The sequence below is a fragment of the Erinaceus europaeus genome, chromosome 1 (genome assembly GCF_950295315.1).
Source record: "Erinaceus europaeus chromosome 1, mEriEur2.1, whole genome shotgun sequence".
Lineage (NCBI taxonomy): Eukaryota > Metazoa > Chordata > Mammalia > Eulipotyphla > Erinaceidae > Erinaceus > Erinaceus europaeus.
Window position 1 is genome coordinate 755,358 of NC_080162.1, and position 26,910 is coordinate 782,267.

Here is a 26,910-nt window from a genome sequence, read left to right on the forward strand (position 1 = left end):
CAGACAGGACTGGGGTCCTGGTGGCAGAGGGTGGGGTGCAGAGAGCTGGGTGCTGCCTAGCCCTCGCCGGGCCTCCCCGCAGTTTTTTTCCCTGCTCATCCCGGGGTTGGCCCAGAGCTTCCCAAGCCCACGCGAGTCCAGCCTTGGGCGCGGGGCTCCCACGGAGGTGAACGGCCTCGTGTCCTTGTGCTGCCCACCGCCTGTTCTTACTTCATTTTTTAATTTAGCTTTCCCTCCAGGGTTGTCACTGGGGCTTGGTGCCAGCACTACGAACCCACTGCTCCTGGAGAACACCTTCTCCATTTTATTGGACAGGACAGAGAGAAATGGAGAGAGAAGGGAAGACGGAGAGGGAGAGACAGACCCCTGTAGCCCTGCTTCGCCCTGAAGGTGGAGACGGGGGCTCGAACCCAGATCCGTGCTGGGCTCCTTGTTCAGTACCAGGTGCACCGCCGCCCAGCCCCAGCCCACGTCCTGTTCTGACGCACCGCCAGCCGCAGTGGGGGAACCGCCGCTGCGGGACCTTAACGCCCGTCCACCCGCCACCACCAGGGTCTCCTGCTGTGGGCCGCCTACCTTTGCCGTCTCCCTGCCTCCACTGGCACCTGCCTGCCGGAGAGCCCAGGCCGCCGCAGTCCTCACACCTGCTCCTCCTCTTGCTCGCCGCGCAGGACAGGGGGCAGCTCAGATCCTCAGCCACATCTGGGGGTGACAGAGCAGGTCAGAGCCGGTCTGGGTGTCGTCCGGCCTGCACCTCAGATGGGGCGTGGGCAGCGCTGGCTGGGCCGCCCCTCCTCCCTGGCAGAGCCCGGGGCACGGGGGAGACGGCACCGGGGACTGATGGGCTATGGAGCAGGGCAGGGTGCCGGGCAGGGTGCGGGGCTGGGAAGGAAGGGCACGGATGCCCAGTCTAGCCTGGGTCCAAGAGTGGGCGGGATCAGGCTCTTTCTCTCTCCCCGCCCTTCATGTCACAGGATGGAGAGAGACTCCCCTACACGTGGGGACCGGGGACTTGAACCCGGGACCTTGAGCAGACACCTTCCCCCACCCAGATGTCAGTCTTGGAGCCAACTGTTCAGACAGACACCCCTCCCCCTCCCGAACTCCAGGGCTCAGCAGCACCCCAGCTGCTCTGGGCGGGAGTCAGCAAGGTGGTGAGAGGCGACCGGCTCCCAGTTTCTGGGGCCCGAGCGCCACCAGCTTGGCCCAGTGGCCGCACGGCTGTTTGTAAACAGAGACTGAGGCCCGGGGAGCATCAGGGCCGTGCAGAGAGGCTCCAAAGTCCCAGGTTCAATCCCCCAAACCACCATCAGCCGGAGCTGAGCAGGGCTCTGGGGAAAATGAAAACAAACTCTCCCCCTCCCCCCCCCCCCCCCCGCGCCTGTGGTTCTGAGGCCCCAGGTCCAGTCCCCAGTACCACCATAAGCCAGAGCTCTCTGCATCTCCTCTTTCGTAAATGTACATACATAAAGAAAGCCTGATCTCACCGCACATGCCGAATGCTGCCTGCTGGCCTTTCCCGCCCAGAGGGGCAGACGACCAGACAGAGGCGGCAGCCAGTGTGCCGCGTGAGCAGAAGAGAGGCAGGGGGACAAGAAGCCCTCACAGCCTGAGACCTGAGGGAGGGAGGCGTGGGGAAGCGCTCGGCTGCCTGGCCGCCCACCTCTCGAGGGCCCTGCACTCACCTGTCCCCTCCAGGGCCACAAGCAGCGAGGCCTGAGACTGCCTGCGGGTGGGACGGTCAACGGCCACCACCGTGTACCGGAGCTGGGCGCACTCTGGCCGCCGCAGGGCCTCCGTGTCGTTCACGAACAGGATCCCCGAGGTGTCCTCCGGCGAGGTGACCACCCCCAGGGCGCTGCAGTTGGTGGCGCCGGACAGCTGCAGCCGGTACTGCACGTGGATCCCGCTGAACTGCCGGCAGTGCTCCACACAGACTCTGCCCACCTGCGCAGGCACACGGAGGCCACGTGGGGCGGGGCGGCCGACCCCTCGAGCCCCGTCCTCTACGGACCCGGCACCTGCCCGCCCCGTCCTGTCCCGACCTGGCTGGGCGTCCTCGCACCACCAGTCCCCCCCCCCCCCCCCAACTGGGGCGACACGGGGCACCTAGGCGGCTTCCGCGGCTGCTCCCAGAGGGGGGACTCCACTGGCCTGTGGACTCTCGGCCCTGCTCACGCAGGCTCACTCACGTTCTCACTCACACTCTCACTCACGCTCAGGCTCACTCACGCTCACTCAGGCTCACGCAGGCTCACTCACACTCACGCAGGCTCACTCATACTCACGCAGGCTCACTCACGCTCTCACTCACACTCAGGCTCACGCAGGCTCACTCACACTCACGCAGGCTCACTCACGCTCTCACTCAAGACTCACACTCACGCTCACTCACACTCAGGCTCACGCTTTCACTCAGGCTCACTCACACGCACACTCACTTGCTCATTCACACTCACTCACTCTCACTCAGGCTCACTCACGCTCACTCAGGCTCACGCAGGCTCACTCACGCTCTCACTCAAGACTCACACTCACGCTCACTCACACTCAGGCTCACGCTCTCACTCAGGCTCACTCACACGCACACTCACTCTCACTCACGCTCACTCACACTCACGCTCACTCTCACTCAGGCTCACTCAGGCTCACTCATGCTCGCTCACTCACGCTCTCACTCAAGACTCACACTCACGCTCACTCACACTCAGGCTCACGCTCTCACTCAAGACTCACACTCACGCTCACTCACACTCAGGCTCACGCTCTCACTCACGCTCACTCACACTCAGGTTCACTCATGCTCGCTCATTCACGCTCTCACTCACGCTCACTCATGCAGCACAAGGGCCGGCCGGCTCCCTCCCACCTGCCTTGGCACCTGCATTGGGGTGGACACGCCCCACCCAGAGCATCACTCCAGCCGCGGGACCTGTGTGGCGCGGCCACCTACTCTGTGAGGACCGGGGGCGTGAGGCTGGCCGTGCCGGCACGGGGACCCTCGGCCACGTGGATTGGTCAGGGCTGCAGTGACTGGAGGGCGAGGGCCTGGGGTGGGGGCCCCGACCACGTGGGTCACACGGAGGCCCCCGCCAGCTGTTCAGGACCCAGACCCTCGGCTCCCACGCCCAGCACCTGAGGCCCGTCTCCCGGGACTCCCACCCTCTGGGAGTCTCCAGACCCACCCAGGTCACTGCCCTCAGCTAAAATCACAAAAACGGCACGAGGGGTAAGCGTCCGGCGAGGAGCAGCACGGGCACCTGGGGCCCAGGGTCTCTGAAGTGAGGGTGCACAGGTGACCTGCCCCCATCGGTGCCTGCCCCCCGGGCCCCCCAGCCCGTCACCCTGCTGTACCCGTCCTCTGTCTCCATAAAGGCTGGGAGGCAAGTCAGGGGGCGTGAGTGTGTGTGGAGGGGCCCCAGGTGTGTGCTGGCTTGAAGTGACGGAAGCAACCACAGACATGGGCAACCCCCGGGGTAACGGGGACAGTTCTGAAGACAAGTCCCGGAGAGACTGCCTCCACAGCGGGCCTCAGGGGAGCATGGCTGGGGCGTGTGTGTCCACTGCTCTTTGTCAAGCGACCTTCAGAGGTGCTGTGAGAGGCATTCCAGAGGGTGCGGGCAGCGGCGCAGCTGGCGACCACACACAGGGACGCGCGGCCCTTCCCGCAGTGGGAAGCTTCTCGAGTGGTGCAGGGGTCTCTCTGTCTCTCTCCCTCTCTATCTCCCCCTTCCCTCTGGATTTCTGGCTGTCTCCATCAATCAATCAATCAATCAATCAAATAATCAACAGAAAACATTCCGGAAAGGAACACCGTTCCTGTGCTGGCTGACGTGGAGCACGGGGCCTCTCTGCTCTCTCATTCATGTCATTTCCCAAAGACGGACGTTCCGCCAGCTCGAGCAACAGAGGAGGCCCCTGTGTTTGTCTTTCCCTGGCGAGGATTGCCGTGAAGCCACACCTGCAGACCGGGCTTTTGGTTTTCCACATCTGTGTGGAAGGCCCTTCCGCAAACAGTCTAAAGGCATCGGGGAGGAGGAGGAGGGCGAGGAGAAAGGAGACGTAGGGGCCGGGCAGTGGCGCACGCGGTTAAGCGCACAAAGTACTAAGCGCGAGGGCCTGTGTTTGAGTCCCTGGCCCCCACCTTGTGGGGGAGGGGAGTCGCTTCACGAGCAGTGACGCCGGTCTGCAGGCATCTCTCTCCATCCTCTCCAATCAAGTGGGAAAATGGCCTCCAGGAGCAGTGGACTCACAGTGCTGGCACCCAGTCCCAGGGATAACCGTGGGGGGGGGGCAGAGGCCAGCAGACCTGCCCAGGCGGCTTTCACGAGAGCTCCCCCACCCCAACCTGCCCGGCCCGGCCCGCGGCAGCAGGCTCACCTGGGCAAAGCGGCGGGCCCGTCTGCTCACGGTGAAGGCGTAGGCGCCGGGCAGCTGCAGCGTGACGGGCAGCACCGAGACGTTGACGTGCAGCAGGACGGCGCCCTCCCCCGGGCCCTGGAAGTCGGAGTCGTTGACCAGCACGGCCAGCTGCAGGTCGCGGCTTTCGGAGATGGGGAGGCTGCGGTTGAGCACCAGCCCTGCGGGAGGGGCGTGTGTGCGTGACGGCGGCCCCCACGCGCTCACGCCACCATCACTGCTGTTTCCCTGCGGCCTCTAGGGCTGCGGCTGGGCTTGGGGCTCCTAGTGCCAGACTTCCTTTTCTTTCCTTTTCCTCCTTTTTTTGACAGGACAGAGAGAAACTGAGAGGAGGAGGGAGATCGACACAGAGCAACAGAGACACCTGCAGTACTTGCTTCGGGTCTTGAAGCTTCCTCCCTGCAGACGGGGACTGGGGCTTGAACGTGGGCACTCGCCTGGCTATGCTCACCGTCACCATCACTTTTGAGCTTTCATGCTGAGCTGGAAGCCAGAACCCTCCACAGCTGGGCACCGTGTGGTGTGGAGCACGCGTGGCCTTGCAGGGGTGTGTGGGGTGCGGGCGTGGGCACCAGGCCGGGAGCGGGACCACGGGGCCGGGCGGGTCCCCAGATAGCTCCTTGGCACCCCAGTGGACCCCGGACCCCAGAGTGGGTGGACGAGGGCTGAAGCTGCCAGTTAGGGTGCTCTCCATAGCCTGTACGGCCGCAAAGCCATGGGGCTGGGTGAGGGGACAAGAAACGGGACCAGGCCGGGCAGGAAGGGGCGACGTGGTCCTGGGTCCCCACCAACAGGTGCCCAGACACAGAGCCCAGTGCCGGGGGTGTTTGCAAGGCAGCAGAGAGCTGGGTGAGGGGCGCTGGGGCCCCGTCCCTCTCGTGGGGGCGGCCTGGGGCTCAGACCTGTGGGTGCCATCCCAAAGCCAGATGGGACGCTCCCCACCAGTCACCCGACTCACGAACATGGAGCTGCCACCCTACACAAGGCCCTGTCAGGAGACCTGCTGGGGGCGGGGGCATCACCCCGGGCACCAGGGCACACGGAGCTGCAGAGGGACTCAGGGTGGTGTGAGGGCCTTCCGAGGGTCATCTACAGCGTTTGGGGAGAGAGAAGGCCCCCGGCTGGCCAGGAAGGGCAGCAGAGGGGCAGGGTGGTGGCCTGGGCCCCAGGAAGCGGGACAGGCGCCCGTGTGGGCAGATGCCGCCCGCCCGGCCCTCACGCTGGTCCTTACTGAACTCGTGCACAGTCGTCCGCACGAAGCTGCCGTTGACCCGGATGGGGGTCTCGCTGGGGGTGTGCTCCACGCGGAAGGTCTGCTGGGTCCAGGGGTCCCCAGGCAGCAGGGTGCCGGTGTACAGCCTCAGAAGCTCCGCAGACGCGGGCACCACGTCAGCGTCGTGGACGTGGAGCGTGGCCACCACGGTGCCCTGCGGAGACAGACGGGGGACAACGGTCAGAGCCGGCGACGCAGGCCGGGGCGTCACCTAACCGGGTCCCCACGGCCACGTGCTGGCCAGGCCACCTGCCAGCACCGGAGAGACCGCTGCGCTGGGCTCCCAGGAAGGATCCAGCAAGCACACGCCCCGGGGCTCGGCTCTGCTCAGTCCCCGACTGGCCTCCCACCACAGGACGGCGCCCGCACCCTCCCCAGAGGCAGCTGGGCCCCACGGAGCAGCACTGAGTGCACCGCCCAGCCCACAGCCCACAGACTGGGGTCCAGAATGTTCTTGGGAGTGTGGCCGATACGCAGCCCCGGGAAGGATTCCGAGAGACCTTGCCGGGCACCTCAGCCCCGCTCACCAGGCTTCCTACCCTCCAGCCCCGGCCTCTCCCAGTGTGCCCAGAGCAGGCCACCCACCCTCCATGACGCCTGGTGACAACCGGCTGCCTGGTCGCCTGGCGTCCAGCAGGTGGCAGTCAAGCACCACGGGTGCCGGAGAGGGGCACCCAGGCTGAGTGCTAGCCATCTGTCTGTCTGTCTGTCTCCTCCCCGGGCACCCTGCCAGGTCTCGTGCCCCTCCAGGAGAGGCTGGCAGCCGGGAGCTGACAGGCGGGTGTCCCGTGACCTGCGGTGGGGCAGTGCTCAGGGGACGGGGGTCCCCACCTCCCAAGTCAGGGGCCCACCTCTGGCCTCTGTAGCCCGAGGCAGACTGCAAACAGACAGACAGACAGACAGGGACGGATGGCAGAGCGACAGAAGGGGCCAGCGGGCTTAGAGGGCCAGTCCCCAGGTGGGCGGTGCGGCAGACCCAGGCTTCCCGCGGACGGAGGACACGCCACGCCCAGCCGGCCAGTCACCTCCTTGCGTTGGAAGCGCACCACAGCTCCTGTGTGGTCTGGGCTGCCGAGGGGGGTGGGAGCAGAGTCGTCCTCGTCATAGACGGTCACGGGGAAGGGCACCATCACCTCCTGCTCCCGGGAGCCCAGGCGCACGGTGCACTGGGCCACCATCTGGTACTTCTCCCGCACCTCGCGGTCCAGGGCCCAGCGTGTGCTCACCTCCAGGCTGTCGGGGGCGCAGCGGAAGGGCCAGGTGTCACCTGCGGACGGAGCAAGGACGCTGTGTGAGGGGCCCTTCAGGGGGGAGCGGCTGCCCGGGGCAGGGGCAGAACTGGTGTGCTGGGGGTCCCGTGCTGCCCAGCGCCTGGCCCCAGACGGCAACTCTAAGTGCAGACGGACAGGCTTCACTGTTTTCTAGGTGCGGATGGACAGGCTTCACTGTCCCCTAGGTGCGGACGGACAGGCTTCACTGTCCCCGAGGCCTTCAAGAGTGTGCAGGGGGTGGTCAGGGGCCATCACGCTGTCTCCCCTGCCCTTCACCTCTCTGTCTCCAAAGTAAATTTTAAAAATACTAAATGAGAAGCCACGCATGCTTGCGTTTAGAGACTGTGAGAAAGTAAACCGCAACCCAGCACGTGCAGACCAGCCAGCGAGCCCCGGCACGGGGCCGTGAGCGCACACCCTGGCCTACCCCTGCGGCCGGCCGCCCTCCGTGCCCGTCTCCCCCCAGGCCGGACGAGCCAGCCTCGGCGTGTCCCGGCCTCCCTCCTGCTGACGTGCCAGCAGCCAGCAGCCCGGGGACGGTCCTGCCGCAGCTCCCCCTGGGGTGCCACGGGTCTCCTGGCACAGGCCCGGCTGCCACACCGCCAGGTGGGTATCAGAGACACACACTCAGTCAGGAAAACTTAGTCCTGGGGGCCGGGCGGCTCCCGGTTAGCCACACAGTACTGTGTGCAAGGAAACACAAGGACCCGGGTTCGAGCCCCCGGCTCCCCACCTGCAGGGGAAACTTCACAAGTGGTGAGGCAGGGCTGCAGGTGTCTGTCTGTCTCTCCCTCTCTCCCTCCCCTCCTCTCTCAAGTTCTCCGTCCTACCAAATGAAGAGGGAAAAAAAAAAAAGGCCTCCAGAGCGATGGATTTGTAGTGCAGGCACAGAGCCCCAGCGACTGGATGTAAAAAAAGAAAAGAAAAATGAAGACTGTGGGTTTGTCCTGAGGAGGGAGGGCGGCATGTCAAACGCTGGGGTCTGCGGACAGCTGCATCCCAGCGCCAGGGACAAAGCCGGGTGCCGGGAGCATAGACAGACGTCTGACATTATACTCTCTGTGTGTGTGAGTGTGTGTGAGTGTGTGTGTGAGTGTGTGTGTGAGTGTGTGAGTGAGTGTGTGTGTCAGTGTGTGAGTGAGTGTGTGTGTGTGTGAGTGTGTGTGTGTGTGTCAGTGTGTGAGTGTGTGTGTGTGAGTGTGTGTGTGTGTAAGTGTGTGTGTGAGTGTGTGAGAGTGTGTGTGAGTGTGTGAGTGTGTGTGTGTGTGTGTGTGTGTGTGAGAGTGTGTGTGAGTGTGTGTGAGTGTGTATGAGAGTGTGTGTCAGTGTGTGAGTGTGAGTGTGTGTATGTGAGTGTGTGTCAGTGTGTGTGAGTGTGTGAGTGTGTGTGAGTGTGTGTGTCAGTGTGTGAGTGTGTGTGTGTGTGAGTGTGTGTGTGAGTGTGTGTGAGTGTGTGTATGTGAGTGTGTGTGAGAGTGTGTGTGTCAGTGTGTGAGTGTGTGTGTGAGTGTGTGTGTGAGTGTGTGTGTGAGTATGTGAGTGTGTGTGAGAGTGTGTCAGTGTGTGTGAGAGTGTGTGTGAGAGTGTGTGTGTCAGTGTGTGAGTGAGAGTGTGTTTGTCAGTGTGTGTGTGAGTGTGTGTATGTGAGTGTGTGTGAGTGTGTGTGTGAGTGTGTGTGTGTGTGAGTGTGAGTGTGTGTGTGTGTGTCAGTGTGTGAGTGTGAGTGTGTGTGTGTGTGTGTGTGTGAGTGAGTGTGTGAGTGTGTGTGTGTATGTGTGTGTGACTGTGTGTGTTAGTGTGTGTGTGTATATATAATGTCTGACATAATCTGTGTGTGTGAGTGTGTGTGTATGTGTGAGTGAGTGTGTGTGACTGTGTGTGTTAGTGTGTGTGTGTATATATAATGTCTGACATAATCTGTGTGTGTGTGTATGAGTGTGTGTATGTGTGTATGAGTGTATGTGTGTGTGAGTGTTTGTGAGTGTATGTGTGAGTGTATGAGAGTGTGTGTTTGAGTGAGTGTGCATGTGTAAGTGCGTGAGTGTGTATGTGTGTGTGTTTGAGTGTGCGTGTGTGAGTGCGTGTGTATGTGTGGTTAAGTGAGTGTTTAAGGGGGGTGTGTTTTAAGTGTGAGTGTGTGAACGTGTTTAAGTGTGTAAGAATGTGTGTGTGTAACTGAGTGTGTGTGTCAAAGTGTGAGAGTGTCTCTGTGAGTGAGTATAGAGGGGGGCAGGGAGAGACACCCAGTGTTGATTCAGGCTCCACTCACTAGCAGGCCAGCTCTATGCCTCTTGTATTTCAATTTCACACCTTTAAGATATGTGATGGCAGGGCCAGGTGGTGTCACACCTGGTTGGTTAGGCGCACACAGTACTAAGCACAAGGACCTGGGTTTGATCCCCCACCTGCAGGGAGGAAGCTTCAGGAGTGGTGGAGCAGGGCTGCTGGTATCTCTGTCTCCCCCTCTTGATCTCCCCTCCCCTCCATTTCTCCCTGCCCTGTCCAATACGATGGAAGGACAATGGCCTCCAGGAGCAGTGGATTCCTACTGCCGCTCTAACCCCCAGAAACAACCTTGGAGGCAAAATTAGAAGATAAAAGATTTCATGGCAGTGCCAGGTGGTGGCACTGCTCAGGGCACCTATCAGCATGTGTGAGGGACCAGTTTCAGCCTCCAGGGTCCCACGTGTGGAGAGAGGCAGCTTCAGAGCAGTGAGCACTGCACCATCTCTCCCTCCTCTCACCTCATGTCAAAAGAAAGAACTTCTGCCAGGAGGGAGCGACAGCTGTGTGGGGAGTGGTGGCGGTGAGGGCTCACGGGCACCTCTGGCTGAGCTCCGACAACCTTCTCTGGTTCAGGGGCCGCCCACCCCTTGCCCTCACCTGGCCACCAGGGCCAACTCACGCAGAGCCATCTGGCGCCCAGATGAGATCCCGGAGCCAGGCCCCGAGCTCCTTTCTGCCTGGCTCACCCAGATCACCCAGCGCCGGGAGATCTGTGGGACCTTCCTTAAGAAGACGCCCGGACTGGGGGAAGTAGGGGCTCTATAGTGAAGATGTGAGGTTCCTGCTGTCTTAGGGTTCAAAAAGACACTCAATAGTTAATATTATCATCACATTATTTGTTAATTGGGTTAACTTTGAAAAGTCCCTTTGTTATGGTTTGCTGGACAGTACCCAGTATCTTGTATATAGCTGTGCTATTGGAAGCTTCTAATCTACTTGGTCTAGGCTTTTGAGAGAGTCCTCATATCAAATACATAGCCTATATATTAAAAAGATTCAGTTTGTCTTTTGAGAAACTTTGAGACATACAATTGATTTCCCCCTCATATTAATTAGCTACTGATTTATATGTCTACATTTTGCTAGGAGTGTACATAAACACCATTCCCACCACCAAAGGACTGTGACCCATCCCTCCCACCCACTCCCACCCCCCACTGGCCCAGGAAGCTACATGCCTACCCCTCACCACTGGGTTTTTACTTTGGTGCCCTACTTACAATTGCATCTGCCGATCACAACCTAACCAAAGCAACGATTGCTACCTCAACATGCTTCACCTCAGAATGTATCCAGAGACTTCACGTGTGGAATGACAACCCTTCAGCTTCATTACTCGGGTGAGACCTTTCCTTTAATAGTACACTCTAATTTCATCTCAGGTAGTTCACTTTCTAACAAAGTCCCATAACCTAGATATACACCAGTTTCTGTGAGAGAGAGCTTATGTGCACACGCATCCATAAACTACTGCAAAATATATACCTGAAAGCAGGACTACACTAGAGTTTGCAGTGAGTACCTCCCTAACACTTCCTCTCCACTATTCCAAGCTTGGGATCCATGATTGCTCAACAAATTGTTTGACTTCATATGTTAACTCTCTTTTCAATCACCAGGTTCCAGATGCCACCAGGATGCTGGCTAGGCTTCCCTGGATTGAAGACCCCACCAATGTGTCCTGGAGCTCAGCTTCCCCAGAGTCACACCCTACTAGGGAAAGAGAGAGGCAGACTGGGGGTATGGACCAACCGACCAGTCAACGCCCATGTTCAGCGGGGAAGCAATTATAGAAGCCAGACCTTCTACCTTCTGCAACCCTCAACGACCCTGGGTCCATGCTCCCAGAGGGCTAGAGAATGGGAAAGCTATCAGGGGAGGGGGTGGGTTATGGGGATTGGGTGTTGGGAATTGTGTGGAGTTGTACCCCTCCTACCTTATGCTTTTGTTCACTAATCCTTTCTTAAATAAAAAATTTAAAAAAAAAAAAAAAAGAAGATGCCCGGAAGTTGCCTGCCTGCTTCTCGCGGCCACCAGGTGCTTTCACGCCAGCGTCGTCCCCAGGCTCCCGCCCCGAGCTGCGGCCCAGCGGGCCCTCCTCCAGGTCGCTCCTGACACAGCTGCCTGACCAGCTCAGGAGGAGCCATGGGTGAGGCCGTGGACTTGCATGGGTCTACCTCACTCTCACAACCTGTTTGAGCACAGACATCACCATGCTGAGGACCCGGGTTCAAGCCCCAGCCCCCACCTGCAGGTGAGGACTTTGCCTCGTCAGTGGCTAAGCAGGGCTGCAGGCGTCTCTCTCCTCCTCCTAACTTCTGTTTCCAGGAAGCCAGTCCATCCATCCATCCATCCATCCATCCATCCATCCATCCATCCATCCATCCAATCAATCCAGTAAGCAAGTAAATCAGGTTCTGTCAATTAAGCCCCCCAGCTGCAAGCCTGCCCTGGCTCCTCAGCCCCAAAGGGGAGCCTGACCCCCGGGGTCCTCTGGCCGCTCCCCCTCATCCTGACCCCACGCAGTTCTTCTCAGGTGTACAGGGTCCACCTTGCACACCCCAAGGGGCTTGTCTGGGCCCCTCGGCCTCTATGCCTGCGACTCCCTCCCTGCCACCGACTAGGACAGTGGCCGCCAAGCAGCTGACTGGGCACAAGGCCCAGGGTGCAGCTGGCGGCACGAGGGCCAAGGAACGGGGGCAGCTCTGGGACTGTGGGCTCTGCGTCGTCTCCCTTGGGATAAGGGAAGGGGAGATGACTGACTGGGGGGTGGTGAGAGCACAGGGCAGGCATGCTCACAGAGACGGAGAAGAGAGGACAGCGTTTCCACCACCCAGGCTCCCCTCGGCCTCCTGACGGACTTCCTTCCAGAGGTCACACGGGGACTTCACCTCACGAGGGAATGGGGACGGGAGCTCTGGCGGCCATTCTGCCCAGGCTCACGGCACCCGGCCGTGGCGGGCATGCGGGACCGTCCATATACTGGCCTCCGGGGTTGTCACCTGTTGTTCTGCTTCTAAATTCTGCTTCTGAGACCCCTTCTGTTTCACTGGTTTAATCCCCCTGCTTAACACTGTGTTCTATTAACATCACCACTGTTAGCTAAGCACCGCCCTGCCTCCAGGGCACTGGTTTAATCCCCACTGTTTTGCATGCTGTTTCCTTCTCCCCACCCCCTATCCTATGTACATCCTCTTCGGACCTGAGACTTCCACCTCAGGATATATAAGGACAGGATTGTGATCTTAGACTGCGCTGCGTTCCACATGAATAAAGACTGAACTGCGTACCACTCAGCCAGGAGTCCCTGGTCGTCTCTCTCTCCCGCCCGCGAAGCTAGACCGCAGTCGCTGGCGCTCAGTGCCAGACTCTGAATCCACCCTCCTGGCAGACAGTTCTGCATTTTATTGGCTGGGACAGAGAGAAACTGAAAGGAGGACGGGGAGATCGAGAGGGAGAGAGACAGAGACGCCTGTAGGCCTGTGTCGCTATTTGTGAAGCGTCACCCCTGCGGGTGGGGAGCCAGTGGGCTGGGACCCAGATCCTGCTGCGGGTCCTTGCACTTAGCACTATGTGCGCTTAACTGGGTGCGCCACTGCCCGTCCCCCCCAAGATGTGTTTCTTTCTTGTAAAAAAATGATTATCGGGGGTCGGGCAGTGGCACAGTGGGTTACGCACACGTGGCGCAAAGCACAAGGACCGGCGTAAGGATCCCAGTTCGAGCCCCCGGCTCCCCACCTGCAGGGGAGTCGCTTCACAGGCGGTGAAGCAGGTCTGCAGGTGTCTGTCTTTCTCTCCCCCTCTCTGTCTTCCCCTCCTCTCTCCATGTCTCTCTTTCCTCTCCAACAATGACGACATCATCAACAACAAGGGCAACAAAAGGGGGGAAAATGGCCTCCAGGAGCAGTGGATTCATGGTGCAGGCACTGAGCCCCAGCAATAACCCTGGAGGCGATAGATAAATAAATAAATAAGATTACCTTGGTCTGGGAGGTGGTGCAGTGGGTAAAGCACTGCTCTCAAGCACAAGGTGCTGAGTTCGATCCCTAGCAGCCTATGCACCAAACTGATGTCTGGTTGTTTCCTCTTCTCTCTCTCCCGCCTTTCTCATAAATAAATAAACTCTTAAAAAGTGATCACCTTTATTTATTTATTGGCTAGAGACAGCCCGAAGTCAAGGAAGTCAAGAGGGAAGGGGGAGATAGAGGGAGAGAGAGTGCTCTTGCAGGAGGGGGCTGGAACTGTGGTGCGCCACCACCCGCCCCCCCCCCCCCCCCAGTGATGTTCCCGGCACGGCACACAGGACACTGCTCCTGGCCGCCCAGAGCGGCCTGGCTGGCACTCACCCCCCAGGAGCCGGTAGGCCACGCTGACATTGGGGCACAGGGCCTGCACGGGCAGCAGGCGGAACTGGTGGAAGGTGCCCGGAGGCCTGTTCTCACGGATTCGGAAGGAGAGGCCGGACTCCGGGAAGCAGAGCTCCCGCGCCTTGAGGGAGCTGCAGGCTGGGAAGGAGGTGTTGCTGACCACAAAATAGACCCGGGCACAGCCGGGCCACTGACACTCGCTCCCACGGAGCGGGGCCGAGGACAGGAAGACCTGCAGGTAGACTGTGAGCTGGGGGTAGCCTCCACCTGCGGATGGGAGGGGGAGAGGGAGGGGGAGAGGGAGGGGGAGAGGGAGGGGTCAGGGAAGGTGAGCAGGAAGGGGAGAGGAGAGAGGGAGGGGAGGGGAGGGGAGGGGGAGAGAGATTCCATGTCAGGTCCCTGGGCTTAGCCACACCTGCTGGGCGATAGGGCAGGAGTGGGGACAGGTGAAGCCTTGTGCTGGGTCTGCCCCGCCTGCCATCTCCCCTGTCCCTCTGAGCCGGGTGTGGACTGTCTGTCTCAGAGCCCAGGGTCCTGCCTCCCCTCAGAGCTCCCTACAGCCCCTCCCAGGCGCCCTGAGCCTGGGGTCAGTGCCAGGTGCCTGGCCAGCAGCCCTGCCCACTCCCTTCCAGGCAGCTTCCTGCAGACGCCCCTGCCCACACGGCATCTGGCCGGCAGGGGGCACTCCTAGTACCAGAAAGTATCAAGGCCGACCAAGGGGTAGCCAGGGCGCCTGGCACAGCGCGTGTCACCAGGATGGGGTAGCCAGGGCGCCTGGCACAGCGCGTGTCACCAGGATGGGGTAGCCAGGGCGCCTGGCACAGCGCGTGTCACCAGGACTGGGGTAGCCAGGGCGCCTGGCACAGCGCGTGTCACCAGGACTGGGGTAGCCAGGGCGCCTGGCACAGCGCGTGTCACCAGGACTGGGGTAGCCAGGGCGCCTGGCACAGCGCGTGTCACCAGGACTGGGGTAGCCAGGGCGCCTGGCACAGCGCGTGTCACCAGGATGGGGTAGCCAGGGCGCCTGGCACAGCGCGTGTCACCAGGATGGGGTAGCTAGGGCGCCTGGCACAGCGCGTGTCACCAGGACTGGGGTAGCCAGGGCGCCTGGCACAGCGCGTGTCACCAGGATGGGGTAGCCAGGGCGCCTGGCACAGCGCGTGTCACCAGGATGGGGTAGCCAGGGCGCCTGGCACAGCGCGTGTCACCAGGACTGGGGTAGCCAGGGCGCCTGGCACAGCGTGTGTCACCAGGGTGGGGTAGCCAGGGCGCCTGGCACAGCGCGTGTCACCAGGATGGGGTAGCCAGGGCGCCTGGCACAGCGCGTGTCACCAGGATGGGGTAGCCAGGGCGCCTGGCACAGCACGTCCCCGTGCGCGTGTCCCCTACTGACTCCCTTCCCCTGCAGGAGCCGTGAGGTAGAGCTGCAGCTGTCTCCCTCTCTCTCTCTGCTCTCCCTCCCGCCCCTCTCAATTTCTCCATTACTAAAATAAACAACTGGCCGCTGGGAGGGGTGGATTTGTCGTGCGGACACTAAGGCCAGCGGCAACCCCAGTGGCCATCAAAAACAGCCTTAAAAATGGGCAAAGGAGGCGGCAGAGATGGTGCACTGCTCCGGGGCCCCCACCCTGACTGTTATCTCCCTGGCCTCTCACACTCCCATCCTGGTCAGCGGCTGGCAGACACCAAGCTACAGCCCCAAGTCCTCCCCATGGGCTGCCTTGAACCCTGACGGCCCCCAAGACCACAGCCGGCGTCATGAGGGAGGCCTGCCGTGAGGGGTGAGGGGTGAGGGGGACGGGGAGGCCTTTGAGGGGTCGGTGGGGGCAGGGGAGGCCCGTCAGGAGTGCAGGGAGGACGGGGAGGCCCGTGAGGGGTGAGGGGGGACAGGGGAGGCCCGTCAGGAGTGCAGGGGGGACGGGGAGGCCCGTGAGGGGTGAGGGGGGACGGGGAGGCCCGTGAGGGGTGAGGGGGGACGGGGAGGCCCATAAAGGGTGAGGAGGAACGGGGGAGGCCCGTGAGGGGTGAGAGGGGACAGGCAGGCCCGTGAGGGGTGAGGGGGGACGGGGAGGCCCTGTGAGGGGTGATGGGGGACAGGCAGGCCTGTGAGGGGTGAGGGGGGACGGGATGGGGAGGCCCATGAGGGGTGAGGGGGGCGGGCAGGCCCTCAGGATGGGGGCGGGAGCTCCTCACTGCGGACTCGGAGCCTCTCCCAGGTGCCGTGGTCCAGGCTCTGGTTCAGGTAGAGGAGGCCCGTGTCCTCCTGCAGGCGGATCCACGTGTTCTCCTGCAGGCGTGTGTGGTAGACTCCATACAGGTGCCGGCCCAGCCGGAAGCCGGGCACCTCCTCGGGCAGGTCCCGCAGGGCATGCACGAACAGGAGCGGCGTGCCCCCCGGCAGGCCCACGTGCAGCTTCTCCCAGTAAGCGTCCCTGGAGAAGTAGAGCCCCAGCGAGCCTGGGGGCAGGGAAGCGCTGGTGAGCGGGGGCCGCGGGCTGGGGAAGCAGCTCGGACATGGAAGAGAGGGGCGGCTGGATGGCACAATGGTTATGTAAAGAAAGTCTCATGCCTGAGGCTCCCAAGTCCCAGGTTCAATCCCCTGCACCACCTTCAAGAAGAGCTGAGCAGGGCTCTGGTAAAAAAAAATGAGAGAGAGGAAGAGGAGGGGAGGAGGGGCAGGAGGGAGAGGAAGAGGAGAGGGAGGAGGAGAGGAGGAAGGGGGAGGAAGAGGAGGTGCCCACCAGCTGCAATGACATCCTCAAGGTCCCAAGGCTGAGCGGGAGGGGACACTGGCGGCTGGGAGCTCTGAGCAAGCCCCCGAGGCAGTTTTGAAGCCGCCTGGCCTGCAGCAGGTGTGAACTGAACGGGGAGGAGGGGAGCCCTCCGCCTGGTGCAGCTCCCTGGGCCTCCTCCAGTTCTGATGCCACCCCCCAGACAGCACCTCTAGTCCACCCATGGCAGGTGTCCGGCTCAGGCAAAGCTGCTCACGTCGCGGGCCCCCGGGAACGCAGAGATCACTACGTTCACCTGCTCTGTTCTCACCTCTGGGTTCCTGTTTGCTAAACAGGTCGTCCTGCTTCCTATCTTGCCAGCCCAAGCCCTAGGTCACAGGGCCCCTGCGTGTCTCCCGCCAGCCCTGGGTCACAGGGCCCTGCGTGCTGTCTCCTGCCAGCCCTGGGGGCAGGCCCAGCCACACAACCAGCCCAGCTCTCCACGCACAGTGGCGCGATACAGCCTGGGTGCCCACCCAAGGCAGTAAAAACCCACGTACCCCCTTCTCTCATCACAGCTTAGTACTTATTCCTAGATTGGTTTGTTTCCTTTAATTGAAAAAGTCTAGTTATTATATAGAGTCAGCCAGAAATCTAGAAGTCAAGAGGGAAGGGAGACAGAGAGGGAGAGAGACAGAGAGACACCTGCTTCACCACTTGTGAAGCTTTCCCTGCAGGTGGGGACCGGGGGCTTGAACCCAGGTCCTTGTAGCATGTGCGCTTAACCAGGTGCACCACCACCTGACCCCCATTCCTTTTTCATTGGAAATATTTTTATTTTATTTTCGAGAGAGAGAGGGAGGGAGAGGGAGAGGGAGAGGGAGAGGGTACACAGAGAGAAAGAGACCAGCGCACTGCTTGTCCAGAGGGATTAAGGTCATGCTGGGGATTGAACCTGAGGCTTCTCAGGACTCTGTTTTAAAAAATTAGTGCAGGGGGCCAGGTGGTAGCACAGCAGGTTAAGCGCACGTGGTACAAAGCACAAGGACAGGCTTAAGGATCCTGCTTCGAGTCCCCGGCTCCCCACCTGCAGGGGAGTCACCTCACAGGCGGTGAAGCAGGTCTGCAGGTGTCTGTCTTTCTCTCCCCCTCTGTCTTCCCCTCCTCTCTCCATTTCTCCGTCCTATCCAACAACAACAACATCAATAATCACAACAACGATAAACAACAAGGGCAACAAAAAGGAAAAAAAAATGGCCTCCAGGAGCAGTGGATTCATAGTGCAGGCGCCGTGCCCCAGCAATGACCCTGGAGGCAAAAAAAGAAAAAGAACAAATGGAAAGTCAGGGCAGAAACCAGAAGGCACTGCACCGCTTCCGCAGCCCACTCCTGTGTCACCCGCTGAGTGGGTGCTGCCTCCCAGCTGAAGCCGCCTCTCACTCACACCACAGGCCACGGGCCACGGGTCTCTGTAGTCCCCCAGATGCAGAGCCTGGCTGTGGGCCTGGCCCAGCTCTCAGGCTCCCGGCCAGGCCTGGCCATCGGGGTCCCTCTCGGTGTCCCCAAGTCCCTCACTACCTTCCCTCCCAGGGGTGTGCTCCCGCCAAGCAGGCCAGGCTGGCACTGTGGGCACTTGCCTCTGGACCACTTCTGGGTCTTTTGTAGGCCGGCGGGCATCAGGCCGTCCACGGCCCTGCGGAGCCCCAGGCCAAGCCCGCCAGCTCATCAGGGCAGACCTCCTGATCCGCCATCTTCACTGGGAGAGGACGGCAGACCCCCCGGCCTCCAGCTGTGCTTGTAGAGGGCCCTGAACCCAGGCCCGACACCCACTGGGTGTCCCCCATCCCCATTAGCTGTTAGGTGTCTGTCCTGTTAGCTGAGGGTTTGGTCCCTGCAGAGACCCAGCTGCAGAGGGTTACAGAGGAAGTGAGTGTAGTGGGCGCGGGAGGTAGCATAGTGGTTATGCAGAGACCCTCATGCCTGAGGCTCCAAAGTCGCAGGTTCAGTCCCCTGCACCACCATAGGCCAGAGCTGAGCAGGGCTCTGGTAAATAAAATAAACTACCGAATAATGAAGCAGAACAGAAGTGAACGCACATGCCCACAGTGATACTGGGGCTTCCAACTGCCCCTCCCCACTCCTCTCAGATACTCTCTGAAAGAGGGAGAGGGAGAGAGGGAGAAAGGAGGGGAGGGGCTCAGCTCAGTTGTCAGCCTGAGAAGACTCCCAACCCAGCTCTGGAAAACGATGCACTGAGAGGGTACCAGGAGCACAACTGTGGAAGTGTTAGAGTGTATGTGTGCCTACACTGAAGTGCAGTCAGACACACACACACACACAGACTCTCGCAGACACAGGCACACACACACACTCACAGACAACTCACACACAGACACTCGCAGACACAGGCACACACGCGCACACACACACACACAACCCCCACACACAGACAGACGTAGACACAGACACACACACACAGACAGATGTAGACACAGGCACACACACACAGACACTCACAGACACAGGCACACACACACTCACAGACAATTCTCACACAGACCTAGACACAGGCACACACACACTCACATGCACACTCACACACACACTCACATACATTCAGACACAAGATACACACAAAACATAATCACAGACACACAGACACACTCTCACACAAACACACTCACACACAGACACGTACTCACTCACTCTCACATACACACACAAACACAGACACACTTCTTCTTCTTCTAGCGTTTGCCCTTCTTCCGTAGCCAGTCAACAGCGTCAGGTTGAGCCTGATGTCAAGTTTCGAGACCTCCTTTGAATCTGGAGAGGTGGCAGTCGTTGACTATGTGGGTCATAGTCTGTCTGGAGCCGCAGGGGCAGTTCGGGTCGTCTCTGGCTCCCCAGCGATGGAACATAGCGGCGCACCGGCCATGGCCTGTTCGATAGCGATGGAGGAGGGCCCAGTCATAACGTGCTAGGTCAAAGCCAGGTTGACGCTTGCAGGGGTCTGTGATGAGGTGTTTGTTGTTCACCTCAGCTCACTGCCAGCTCTGTTTCCAAGAGACTGGAACAGAGAAGTTCAGTGTAGGCATAGGGGACCAGATTGGGTGACGAGACGTCAAGCGTTGGACAGGGTGGGCGAAGATCTCCGCGTATATTGGCAGGTCCGGTCGAGCGTAGACGTGGGAAATGAACTTAGATGATGCCGCATCCCGACGAATATCTGGAGGGGCGATGTTGCTAAGAACTGGCAGCCATGGAACCGGGGTGGAACGGATGGTTCCAGAAATGATCCTCATGGAGGAATATAATTTGGAATCGACCAAGTGGACATGGGGGCTACGGAACCATCCTGGGGCACAGTATTCTGCAGTGGAATAGCAGAATGCCAGAGAGGATGATCGTAGTGTGGAAGCGCTCGTGCCCCATGAGGAGCTGGCCAGTCTTGCAATGATGTGATTCCTCGCGCCCACCTTTGCTGCAGTTTTTATGAGATGTTTGTGAAATGACAGAGTGCGATCAAGAGTAATGCCAAGATAGACTGGCTGGGCTTCATGCCGGATTCTCGTATTGCCAAGCTGCACATTAAGCTCACGCGAGGCCGAGGCATGGTGTAGATGGAAAACAGATGATACCGTTTTTGCAGTGCTAGGGATTAGTTGCCATTTTTTGCAGTAATCAGATATCAGAGACATGTCTTTCGTGAGTTCGAGGATGTCGAACTTGGATGCCTGAGTTGCACAGCAGATGTCATCGGCGTAGATGAACTTCCTTGAAGAAGTTTCTGGGAGGTCATTGATGTAAATATTAAATAGCGTAGGAGCCAGAACAGAGCCCTGGGGGAGGCCACTTGAGACAGGTCTCCATCTGCTAGACTTGTCACCCAGATGCACCCGGAATCGTCTGTTTTGGAGAAGAAACAATATAGTGTTGGCCACCCATGGAGGCAGGCATCTTGAGATCTTGACTAGGAGACCATGGTGCCAGACCGTGTCATAGGCTGCTGTGAGATCAACAAAGACAGCACCCGTCTTTAAATTCTTCTGGAATCCATTTTCAATGTAAGTTGAGAGGGCCAGGGCTTGTTCGCAGGTAGATCTTCCTGGGCGGAAACCAGCTTGGGCGGGTGATAGGAATTTCTCTGTAAGAGGAGAAATACGTGACAGAAGCAGCCTCTCAAGGAGTTTGTAACACACGGAGAGGAGAGAAATTGGTCTATAGCTGGCGGCCAGTGTTGGGTCTTTCTTTGGTTTCAAAACCGCTATTATCTTCGCACGACGCCAAACTTTGGGCATAGACTCAGATTCCAAGATGTGGGACAGGAATGAAGTGAGCCACTTCTTTGCCGCGGAGCCCAGGTTAAGAATGAGCTCTGGGGTGATGTTATCATAGCCAGCAGCCGTTCCCGGTTTAACCCTCTTCAAAGCGTCTTCCAGTTCAGACAGTGTAAAGGGAGAGAGTTTTGGAGATGGACAAGATAACCGGAAGTGGGATGACCACTCGTGGGAAATTTCTCTTTTCCAGACTGGGTCGATCTTAGCACGTCCAACTTGAGTTAGTCGTAGCTGACCATCTCATTGCCTCCCTGGATGCAGCACGCCAAGCCCGCTGGCAACAACTCACGGAAAGTCTGAACTTCACCCACTCAAGTAGGAAGGCCTGGAAGCTTCTTCACAGACTGGGTGCCGGTAGCCAACCCCCTCCCGTCTCCCATCCTCCCGTATCTCCAAACTCAGTGGCCAGTCACAGACACACTCAAGACATACACACACTCTCACACACACTCAGACACACTCACACTCAGACACTCGCACTCACACATACACACACACAGACACACTCAGACATACACACACTCTCACACACACTCAAACACACACACACACACACACACAGACACACTCACACATGGCTGTCCTGCTCTGCACCACACATACCTGCACTCTGCCTTATCCCAGCCCCAGGCTGCCTTTGAAAGGGATTCTAGTCTATGACCGTACCACCCTGAACACGCCCGATCTCGTCTGAAAGGGATTCTAAGGCAATTTTGCTTTTGGGGGAAAAACCCACACACTGGGGCAAAGTTCCCCTGCCGATGACCAACGTGGGGGGCATGCAATAAAGATCTGAGTCCTGAGAATTAACTGGGTCAGTGCACACAACACAAAACCCTCCAGTAAGATTCATTCATTCAGGGGAGCCGGGCGGCAGCACAGCGGGTTAAGAGCAGGTGGTGCCAAGCGCAGGGACCGGCGTAAGGATCCTGGTTTGAGCCCCCGGCTCCCCACCCGCAGGGGAGTCGCTTCACAGGCGGTGAAGCAGGACTGCAGGTGTCTGTCTTTCTCTCTCCCCTCTCTGTCTTCCCCTCCTCTCTCCATGTCTCTCTGTCCTATCCAACAACTACAACAACAGTGAAAAACAACAAGGGAAACAGAAGGGAAAATAAATAAATAAGTAAATAAATGATTCATTCATTCAGCCTCCAGGGTTACGACTGGGCCTCCGTGCCTACCTGATGGATCCACCGCTCCCAGCAGCCATCTCCCCCCTTTCTTTTAAAGACTTTTTTCCTTTCTATCTAATTTGATAGGACAGAGAGGAACTGAGAGAGGAGGCAGAGACAGAGGGAGGGAGATAGAAAGACAGACACCTGCAGCCCTGCTCCCCCTGTAGGTGGGGAGTGGGGCTCAAACCCAGGTCCTCCTACTTGGTGATGTGAATGCTCAGCTGGCTGGCCCGCCCTCCGCCTCAACCAGTTTTCCCCGCAGCCCAAAGTGAGGCTTGTCAAGGTGACACTGGCCGTGCTGACTTGGCTGAGCTCAGCAGATGCCGGATCCCATGGTCTGGACCCAGAGAAGCGTGAAGAAGAGTGAGCCAAGCCCAGGGGCTGAGGCCTGGGAGAAATGTGGGTTTACAGGGAGTGGGGGGTTCCTGCTGTCTCAGCGTGTGAGAAGGCAATAGATGGTTATTAGGGAATTTGCATCCCAACCTTTTAAAAAATTTTATTTATTTTTCCTTTTGTTGCCCTTGTTTTTTTTTCATTGTTGCAGTTATTATTATTGTTATTGATGTCTTCATTGTTGGATAGGACAGAGAGAAATGGAGAGAGGAGGGGAAGACAGAGAGGGGGAGAGAAAGACAGACACCTGCAGACCTGCTTCACTGCCTGTGAAGCGACTCCCCTGCAGGTGGGGAGCCGGGGGCTCAAGCCGGGATCCTGACGCCGGTCCTTGTGCTTTGCATCACCTGCGCTTAACCCGCTGCACTACCGCCCAACTCCCACCCTTTTTTTTTAATCATTGTTGTAGTTATTATTGTTGCTATTGATGTTGCTGTTGTTGGACAGGACAGAGAGAAATGGAGAGAGGAGGGGGAGACAGAGAGGGGGAGAGAAAGACAGACACCTGCAGACCTGCTTCACCGCCTGTGAAGCGACTCCCCTGCAGGTGGGGAGCTGGGGGCTTTAACTGGGATCCTTATGCTGGTCCTTCTGCTTTGTGTCTTGTGCGCTTAACCCGCGGCTCTACCGCCCGACTCCCAGGTGTTTACCGCCCGACTCCCAGGTGTTTATCTTTCTTTTTTTGCCTTGCAATCTCGCTGTGCTCTCAAGCACAGCAGAAAGGAAGGTAGAGGAAAAATGACCACTGTTGGATCTGTAGTGCCGGCACCAAGCCGCGGTGACAACCCTGGTGGCACAGAAACAAGAATGTCCCTCAGCTGCACCTGAACCAGAACCACGGCCCCGCAGGGCCGCTAAGTTCATGGCCCGAAGGTGCTGCCCTGGCTGCCTCCCGGGTGCCAGCTGAACACCGGGCCAGTGCCGGCTCCTGCCACGGTCGTCTCTGTGCATCCATCACGAGCTTGGTGCCCTGGCAGGAGGTGACGGATGGCGCGGGGAGGGCTCAGCGCCCTGTGGGTGAGGGCACCGCAGGTCTGGCTCTCAATGCCAAGGGCCTCTGGTCCTGACAGGCTCCGGTGTCACCCTGATGCCACCAGCTCCAGCAGGTACCAAGGGCACAGGGCCTGGGTTCATTTATTTTAAAATAATCATGGGAGAAAGAAAGGGTAGAAAACACAGGTGGGGGGGGGGGTCAGGCGGTGGCACAGCGGGTTAAGCGCACGTGGCACAAAGCGCAAGGACCAGCGTAAGGATCCCGGTTCGAGCCCCCGGCTCCAGCCCCCGGCTCCCCACCTGCAGGGGAGTCGCTTCACAGGCGGTGAAGCAGGTCTGCAGGTGTCTGTCTTTCTCTCCCCCTCTCTGTCTTCCCCTCCTCTCTCCATTTCTCTCTGTCCTATCCAACAACATCAGTGGCAGATATTCGTCGGGATGCGGCATCCTCTAAGTTCATTTCCCACGTCTACGCTTGACCGGACCTGCCAATATACGCGGATATCTTCGCCCACCCTGTCCAACGCTTGACGTCTCGTCACCCAATCTGGTCCCCTACGCCTACACTGAACTTCTCTGTTCCAGTCTCTTGGAAACAGAGTTGGCAGTCCGCTGAGGTAAAGAACAAACACCTCATCACAGACCCCTGCAAGCGTCCACCCGGCTTTGACCTAGCACATTATGACTGGGCCCTCCTCCATCGCTATCGAACAGGCCATGGCCGGTGCGCCGCTATGTTCCATCGCTGGGGAGCCAGAGACGACCCGAACTGCCCCTGCGGCTCCAGACAGACTATGATCCACACAGTCAACGACTGCCCCCTCTCCAGATTCAAAGGAGGTCTCGAAACTTTACATCAGGCTCAACCTGACGCTGTTGACTGGCTACGGAAGAAGGGCAAACGCTAGAAGAAGAAATGGCAACAATAACAATAATGACAACATCAAGGGCAACAGCAACAAAATGGGAAAAAATGGCCTCCAGGAGCAGTGGATTTGTGGTGTAGACACCAAGCCCCAGCAATAAGACTGGAGGCAAAAAACAAAAAACAAAACACACAGGAGGGGCTGGGTGTGGCACCTGTAGTGAGGACCTGTGGCCATACATGAGGTCCCGGGTTCAAGCCCACATCCCCACCTGCAGGACGGAGTGGTGACACAGTGCTGCCGGCGTCTCTCTCTTTCTGGCTCTATCAGGAAGAGATAAAAAGAAGCAACATTCCCACTGGGAGCAGTGGGGCGGCCACACTCACAAGCCCAGCGCAGACCCTGGAGGCAGAAGTGAGTAAACGGGGCAGGGGTGGGGGTGCCCTGGTCTGAGCACACGGCAGCAGCAGGCCAAGGACCCGGGTTCAGAACCCAGGGCCCCACCTGCAGGGTGAAAGCTTGCAGCCGGTGCCTATTACCTTCCGTCCCCTTCCAGTTTAGTTTTCCTCTGTTCCAGTAAGTGAGTAAGTAAAAAAAATAAGCAAGTGTGGATAACAAGAAGCATTGAATGAGCAATAAGGAACCAGGCGCTGCCTTTCCCTTCCTTGCCTTGGCAGAACGACAGGGCAGAACGTTCTTGCCTTTCTATGGAGGAAGGTGCCCAAACTGGCATGAGGCCTGAGCCCACAGTCGTCGGCATGCCTCGACTAGAGTCCCCCCAGGGGCAGAGTGCAGACGGCCATCCCGGGACACCGTCGTCCTGCCCACGCGTGCGGCCACACCTGCACCACGTGCGGTGCCCAGCCCAGGTGCCTATTCTGGCTTCATAGCTGCCATGCCTCCTGCCCCAAGCCCTCCTCACATCTGGAGCTCAGCGTCCTTCCCGTCTTCTCCCAGGGGCGGCCGGGCGCACACGCCTGCTCCCAGGCCTCTCACACGTGCACATGAGAGAGTGATCCCCGCCCAGCGCCCCACTCTCCGCCTGGCTGGCTCCTTACGGCACTGGCTGCCCTGGCGTCCTGGGAGAATGACTCCATCCCTGGGGACCTCGGCTGCCCACGTGTCCTTTGTGCTGAAGCTGAGTGAGCTGGCAGGGCCCAGGCTGAGGCTGCAGATGACCAGGGGGCCGGGGGAGGGAGGGCGCTCCTGGGGGCCGCCCAGCGGGCAACTGTCCATCACAGGGAGGGCAGGGGATGCCAGGGTGGGCTTAGCCCTGCGGGCCGAGGAGAGAGGAGGCCGTGAGCCTGGAGACCGGACAAAGGCAGGGTGAGGACCGGAATGCCGGGCGTGCCGGGGACGGGGCAGGGAGCACTGCGCTCGGGACGGGGCGGGCTGGGCCTACTGCAGGCAGGCCATAGGAGCACAGCGCTCCCTGCCCCACTCTTCCTCTCTGGTATCCAAGGGGTGAGAGTTCTGAGCCGGGGCCGGGCGGTGAGAGCACACAGTTACACACACCTGGGTTCAAGCTCACCGCTTTGCGCCTGCAGGGAGGAAGCGGCAGGAGTGATGGGCGGGTCTGCAGGTGTCTGTCTCCCTCCTCTCGGTTTCTCTGATAGTCAGTGATGAACGAGCAGAGGGCCAGGTTAAGGGCACACATCACAGCGCGGGGACCCGGGTTCAAGCTTCACAGGCGGTGAAGCAGGGCTGCAGGTGTCTCTCTCTCTCTCTCTCTATCCCCCTCCTCTCTGTTTCTCTCTGTTCTACTGAAAAACAAACAAAGGAAGAAGGAAAAAAGGGGAAGACACGGCCCCCAGGACGGGCGTGCTCGCAGAGCCCTGGTGACCAACGAGGAATTCTGGTCCGCGGGGTAGATGGGAGGCTAGAATGCGCCAGTGCACAGGACGTGCTCGGACAGCGAGGACGGTGAAGGGGTGACCCGCCACTCGCCTCACGACCGTGGCCCTCGCCACCACCTGCACCACCGCCTGCTGCTGGCACGCGCAGCCCCGCCCATCCCGGCGCCGTCAGCCATCACCCCACTGCCACCCGAGCCACCGCTGACATCACGTTCCTGCCGTCTGAGGCTCCAGAGCCAGAAGTGGCTTTGCCAGACTGGCCCCTCGGAGCTCCAGGAGGAAGTTGGCGGGGGGTGGGGGGAAGGGACCCCTCGGGGCCAGCTCCTCGCAACCCTAAGCCTCACCTGCCACCTGGCTCACGGCAGGTGTGAAGGGAGCTGGTCGCCGCTGGCCTCCAGGTGGGAACTAGGGAGCCCATGCCTCAGACGGCCCCGCACTGGGCTCAGCTGCCCTCGCTCACCAGGCAGAGCCTCCACCGCGGACGCCCGGCCACAGCCCCGGTCCAGATGCCCCGGAAACTCCCATCTACAAAGGCACCGAGGGACCTTCACAGTACATCCAGCAGCAGAGCAGGGTGCATACACAGGGCGCCCAATAAACGCCGGGGCCAGACACTGTCGGGGCCAATGAGGACGCCAGTGCAGGAGGGCCAGGGCGAGGGCGAGGGCCAGGGCGAAGGAGAGGGAGAGGCCAGGGCCAGGGCGAGGGCCAGGGCGAGGGCCAGGGCGAGGGCGAGGGCCAGGGCGAAGGAGAGGGCCAGGGCCAGGGCGAGGGCCAGGGCGAGGGCCAGGGCGAAGGAGAGGGAGAGGGCCAGGGCCAGGGCGAGGGCCAGGGCGAAGGAGAGGGAGAGGGCCAGGGCCAGGGCGAGGGCCAGGCGAGGGCCAGGGACAGGGCGAGGGACAGTGCGAGGGTGAGGGAGAGGGCGAAGGCCAGGGCGAGGGCCAGGGCCAGGGCCAGGGCGAGGGC

General features: G+C 59.8%; 1 protein-coding gene across 1 annotated transcript in view; it reads right to left on the reverse strand.

Moving 5' to 3' along the window:
* Nucleotides 1-23,096, reverse strand: part of RET (ret proto-oncogene) — a 49,969-nt gene extending 26,873 nt beyond the window's left edge. Inside the window, exons 1-8 of the mRNA XM_016194765.2 lie at nucleotides 23,057-23,096; nucleotides 15,810-16,073; nucleotides 13,596-13,883; nucleotides 6,718-6,959; nucleotides 5,651-5,846; nucleotides 4,381-4,580; nucleotides 1,686-1,947; nucleotides 577-702 (exon numbers count right to left, since the gene is read on the reverse strand). Coding sequence (XP_016050251.2) covers nucleotides 577-702; nucleotides 1,686-1,947; nucleotides 4,381-4,580; nucleotides 5,651-5,846; nucleotides 6,718-6,959; nucleotides 13,596-13,883; nucleotides 15,810-16,073; nucleotides 23,057-23,096 — 1,618 coding nt within the window. The remainder of the gene's footprint in view (nucleotides 1-576; nucleotides 703-1,685; nucleotides 1,948-4,380; nucleotides 4,581-5,650; nucleotides 5,847-6,717; nucleotides 6,960-13,595; nucleotides 13,884-15,809; nucleotides 16,074-23,056) is intronic.
* Nucleotides 23,097-26,910: the final 3,814 nt, after the last annotated feature.